The sequence below is a fragment of the Propithecus coquereli genome, unplaced genomic scaffold (genome assembly GCF_000956105.1).
Source record: "Propithecus coquereli isolate 6110/MARCELLA unplaced genomic scaffold, Pcoq_1.0 Scaffold513, whole genome shotgun sequence".
NCBI lineage: Eukaryota > Metazoa > Chordata > Mammalia > Primates > Indriidae > Propithecus > Propithecus coquereli.
Genome location: NW_012150986.1, coordinates 435,990 through 441,867, shown reverse-complemented (window position 1 = coordinate 441,867; position 5,878 = coordinate 435,990). Strand labels below are relative to the sequence as shown.

At 43.9% G+C, this 5,878-nt stretch overlaps 1 protein-coding gene across 1 annotated transcript in view; it reads left to right on the top strand.

Moving 5' to 3' along the window:
* CTPS2 (CTP synthase 2) overlaps nt 1-5,878 on the top strand; it is a 102,979-nt gene that overhangs the window by 21,993 nt on the left and 75,108 nt on the right. Inside the window, exons 5-6 of the mRNA XM_012656639.1 lie at nt 4,265-4,381; nt 4,528-4,611. Coding sequence (XP_012512093.1) covers nt 4,265-4,381; nt 4,528-4,611 — 201 coding nt within the window. The remainder of the gene's footprint in view (nt 1-4,264; nt 4,382-4,527; nt 4,612-5,878) is intronic.

The window sequence follows — 5,878 nt, the reverse complement described above, 5'->3', positions numbered from 1 at the left end:
GTGACAAACAAAACTCCTTCTTCTCCATATAACCCTGATGCTTATTGGACACTAGGTCAGGCGTCCTCTTTGGTTCATTTGAAGTCATGTTCAACAGCTGTGTCTGTGCACTATTTAAGTTTTTGAAAAAGGACTGCCAAAGCTGATTTTTAGTTTTAGGCATGTAGGAGTTATTGAAATGTCTCCAAAGCCTTTCTTTTCTTTTCTTTTCTTTTCTTTTCTTTTAAAGAGACAAGGTCTTGCTCTGTTGCCCAGTCTGGAATGCACAGTAATAGCTCACTGCAGTCTCGAACTCCTGGGCTCAAACAATCCGATCCTCCTGCCTCAGCCTCCTGACCACACTAGGCTAATTTAAAAAAAAAATTTCTTGTAGAGACAGGGTCTTGCTATGTTGTCCAGGCTGGTCTCAAACTCCTGGCTTAAGCTATCCTCCCATCTCGTCCTCCCAAAGTGCTGGGATTATACGTGTGAGCCACCGTGCTTGGCTTCCAAAGCCTTTTGTGGGTGAAGTCTCAACTTCTCAGAGCAGTGGAGCTGACAGGCTTTATTCATACTAGTACAGGCCATCTAAGCATGAACTTGAAATAATTTATGCCTGGCTTCAAGGCATAAAAGATTTCTTTTATTCACCCCCAAAAGAAGACTCCTTTCATTAAAGGCAAAACCAACTTTGCACATCTCATGAATTTGCTGCTGCTGCTTCAATTTCAGCTTTGGATAGATCTTAAAGTATTGTTATGGATTGTATTTTCCCTGTTGTTTTGGAAAACAATTAACTTAGGACTTTTCCAGTAATAGTAGTGAAAGTTTCAGAACACAGTGCTAATAATAATTGTGACCCAGTAATGGGAACTTCCGAATTGGCAGGGAGAATGCAGTACCGCTGTAGGCCAGAGGAGGGCAGAAGCGGATAACGTTTAAAGGAGGCCTCCTTTTTTGCATTCACTGTTGACTCCTGGAAGACTCTGATCAAAAAACAGCAGGTGTCCCCATACAGTTTAGTTTAATTGCAGACCTCTTTTTTTCCTTAAAGAAAATAAATATTTTTTTCATTAGATTCTGGTGCATTGTAGTCAGGGAGTACTTACACCTCCCCACCCCTCCCAAGTTCCTGCTTGCATGCGATAGGTTTTTGCTTCTTGGAGTTTCATAACTGAGTTTGCCGTTCTCTTACAGAAAAGTCATCTGTTTCTAACTGTTCCATACCCAGGGAGCTTGAGTTTTAATTATGTTTCATTATCTGAATTAAAGTTAGTAAAGAATAATTTCTTCCCTCGCAACGTGGTCCTGAGACCACTGAGTTTCGTTCCATTGCAATTATGGTAACAGGTACTAGGACATTGTTACCTAGGGCTGATATTGAATTTTGAGACCTTTCTGTCCTGTCCTGACCACTAACCTAAAGCCCTAGTGCTGTCTGCAGGGTACTGGGCTTGTGTCCTCACAGGGCTTACAGCCTGGTAGGGCAGAAAGACAGGAAATAAAGACAGAAATGAAATAGTGGCAACTTGTTCCTAGGAGGGGCACAGACAGGGTGCTGTGAACCAGGGGTAGTGGAATGTAGGTTGCTTTAGGGGGGTGACCAGGGTCAGCCTTTCCGAGGAAGATACATCTTTCCCTGGTCTGAAGGATAAAGACAGGTCGCTGTAGGTTAAGAAGGAAGGTGGGAGGGATTGAGGGGCAGGAGGGAAGAGCTGGCTCATCTGAGCACCTGAGAGGCCAGTGGGAGGGGCGCCAGGCAGGATCAGAGTCTTCTGCAAGGGCCAGGTCGTGAGGGCCTTTCGTTGGCTGCATTAGGAGTTTCCATGTTGTAGTGAAGCAGTGAGACACTGAAAGGTATAAGCGTGGGAGAGACATATTCTGAATTTTTAAAAGGTCGCTCTGCTAGAGAGACACAAATAGCTTGATGGTAGGACGGGGGAGGGTGGGAGCTGGGAGACATTTAGACTGGAGGGTCTGCAAACTTTTTCTGTAAAGGGCCAGTAGTAAGTATGGTTAGCTCTGTGGGTCAGGGAGTCTCGGTCACAACCATTCAATTCCGCCATTGTGGTGCGGAAGCAGCCACAATGTAAATGAATGGGCATAGCTGTGTGCCAATAAAACTTGTAAAAATGGGCACCCGGCCATAGTTTGCCACCCCCTGGGTTAGATTATTACAATGATGCCGGCAAAAGATGACATTGGCAGGGTGTCTAGGGTGGTAGCGGTGGAGATAGAGAGCAGTGGAGAGGCTGGCAAGAGGTTTTGGAGGTATGATCCACTGCACTGGGTTGGGAGAGGATGAGGGTGGGGATTGAGGATAGTTTTTAGCCTCAACTGGTTAGTGGGAAGAGTTGCTGTTTGCTGAGATGAGGAAGCACCAAGAGAAACAGGCCCTGGGGTGGGGTGGGAGGACAAGAGTTCAGTTTGGGACTTGTTAAGTTTGAGTAATTGTTGAGCCACCCAAGATGTCAAGGACAAGTGGCTTCAAAGCTCAAAGGTGCTGGGAAGAGAGGGCAGGACGAGAAGTCGATTGTGGATCCATCCAGGTAGCTGAAGCCAGAGAAGATGGTGGATTCTGGAACTGGTCCCACCGTGATTCCTTCCTCCCCAACATCCAGGTCATTCCACTCAGTGCTTAAGTTTCATTCTTTTTTTATTTTTAGACAGGGTCTGGCCCTATTGCTTAGGCTAGATAGAGTACAGTGGCTCATCCTAGCTCACTGCAGCCTTAAACTCCTGGGCTCAAGTGATCCTCCCACCTCAGCCTCCCAAGTAGTTGGGACCACAGGTGTGTGCCACCACACCCAGCTAATTTTTCTATTTTTAGTACGGACAGGGTCTCGCTCTTGCTCAGCCTGGTCTCGAACTCCTGAGCTCAAGGGATCCTCCCACCTCAGCTTCCCAGAGTGTTAGGATTACAGGTGTGAGCCACTGCACCCAGCATTAAGTTTTACTCTTGATTAATGTTCCTTAACTCTGTCTTGTTTTTCTCGTTAAATTCTGAGCTCCATAGGAGCATATTGTCATAAATTCTTCCCACCACCGCACGTGTAGTGTTGAGCATGTGGTAGATGCTCAAATGCTAGAGAATTCATTTTAAAATCCGTCTAAGTCTTTAAATATGGTGAGGATGAATGAGTTAAGGTGAATTTTATCCTGGTCTAAAGTAAAATGTTTAAATAACTTTATTGGAAGCAGTTGTAAGTTACATTGACATTTATTGAAGGATTACACTGCCAGGAGTATTCATGGGGCTTTTGGTACTGTTTCCGAACGCCAGCATGTTTTAATAATACTGATTTAATTCTAGCAGTGCTAATATGGCAAGACTGTGCAAATGCATGCAGGTGTGTGTATGTTATACATGGAGAGAGAGCGAGAGCTCACTATTTCAATCCAGGCAGAGCCAGGTGGCTCTTACCTCTTTCATATTATCACTGGATTTGAGTTCTACTTTCTAATTGAGACCACTGGTGGAAACTAGCCTGTCTTGCTCCTCTAGGGTCTATATTCTGTATCTTTCTATCTGCTTATGAATCCCCTTCTCTTTTCTTTCTTTCTTTTTTTTTTTTTTGAGACAGAGTTTCACCGTATCTGGTAGAGCCCTGGTAGAGCGCAGCGGAGTCATTGTAGTTCACAGCAACCTCAAACTCCTGGCCTCAAATGATCCTCCTGCCTCAGCCTCCCGAGTAGCTGGGACTACAGGAACATGCCACTGTGCTGGGCTAATTTTTTCTATTTTTAGAAGAGACAGGGTCTCGCTCTTGTCCAGGCTGGTCTCAAACTCCTGACCTCAAGTGATCCTCCCACTTCAGCCTCCCAGAGTGCTAGGATTACAGGCGTGAGCCACCGCGCCGAGCCCCCTTCTCTTTTTTTTAAGCTCCCCTTGACCTGGCTTTCTTCTCCGTTCCTGATGCTCGGCCTTGCTGGCTCACCAGTTTATCGGGCTATGTCACACTCCATCCCTTTCTTCTTATTTCACTTTATTTACTGTTTAATTTACTTTTATTTTACTTTCTAGTTTTCATTTTTTCTTCCCTTTACTGCATCTTCCTCTTAAATGTACCATAATTTTCTTCTGACTCTTTAACAGCTTTATTGAGGTTTAATTTGTATTAACGTATTATAAATTTTACCTATTTTAAGCATACAATTCAATGATTTTGAGCATATTTTACAAACCTCAGTTCTTGTGCTCGGTATATCACGAGTTTTTCTCTTAGTTTCTATACCATGGAAGATGTTTGGTCATTTGTGTCTCTGTTTTGTTTTTCATTCCCAGCTGGGAGGCACCATCGGAGACATTGAAGGGATGCCGTTTGTGGAAGCGTTCAGACAATTCCAGTTTAAGGCGAAAAGAGAGAATTTCTGTAATATCCATGTTAGCCTTGTCCCACAGGTGGGCTTTCCAGATAAGTATGTGGCTAGCAATTTTGATACGTTTTCCTATGATATTCTATGTGTCCCAGGTTTGAAACTGGGAAGCCGTTAATAATGCAGAACAGCTAATGTCCCATGTCCTGATAGGAACTCCTTTGTTTTCAGCCCAATGCTACTGGAGAACAAAAAACCAAACCCACGCAAAACAGTGTCCGCGCGCTGAGGGGGTTAGGCCTGTCTCCGGATCTGGTGAGTTGAGGACAATGGATAAGTTCATCCCAAAGGTCACTTGGAACAGGACCTCAATTTCTTAATCAATAGCATCATGTAAGTCCTTGGGAGCTCTCAAATGGCTCCTATGACAATGAGCTTTTTGTATCTGGGAGCCAGGAAAGGCTTATTCCTTTATCCTCAAGTGTTGCTTAAATTGGCCATTTGTTCTTTCCCAGGCACTCATTTGATGGGCCACATTGACAGGTGGACAAATGTGATGTCCTGTCATTTATATGATTCCCGAACCCTTTAGAGTGAAGGGGGGACCTTGGGCTTTTCCTGTGACCCCACTAGGATGGGCTATCACTGCTCTTATTTTTAGTATAAACAGTAATGTGTCCTTATAGCAGGTAATCCCGTCGTTGCCAATAGTCTACATCAGGCATCGGCAATTAAGGGCCAGCAGGTCAGCTGCCTGTTTTTGTAAATAAAGTTTTATTGGCACACAGTCACACCCGTTTGTGTGTGGCTTGTCTGTAGCTGCTTTCATACTGTGTTGCTCCGTAAATTAATATAACTATATTAGAAACATAAACGGTGCCAGGAGTTTTGCAGAGCTTTGCCCTGAAGGAATATGTGAACGTGTTAGTTTGCATACAAAAGCTGTTTCACCTCAGGAGGGCATCTCAAAGATCATAGCGGGGCTGTTTCCCAGGTTGGCGCTGGGATCCTCAGCAGCTGGGATCCTCAGCACCTGTAGTTCTGACTTGCTTTGAAAGGCAAAACAGGTCTGCTAGGAGCCACAGGGTGAATGCTGATCAAAGACAGACAGACACACCTGTGGCTAAAAGCAATTAGCCCAAGGGACAGTTCCTGCTTAAGCTCCTGACTACCTGTCTCAATACACAGTAACTTGATAAAGAAAATATGGAGCCACTGTATCTCTGTTTAACCCTTCTGTTAAGTGATAAATTTACCTTAGAACTTAGAAGTTAGTCTTTGAAAGATTTTGTAACCATTGTTCACGTAGATAGAGTTAGTTAAGGGATCTGAAGAAGCCTTTTGAAAAACTTTTAACCTAAGATGAACTACCTGTTAGGATGTAAATCTGTTACCCCTGGCAACCGATCACTGTACCTATAAATGCCCATGTAAAACTTCACTCTTGGCCTTTGTGATTGACGGAGATATCACAGGTCCCCTGAGTATCTCGCTTTTGTCTTTTATCTTTATAAATCTATAAAACTATACCTCGTCTCTGTGTATTCTTTTATTTCTATTATTTTTCATTTTCTATTATTTT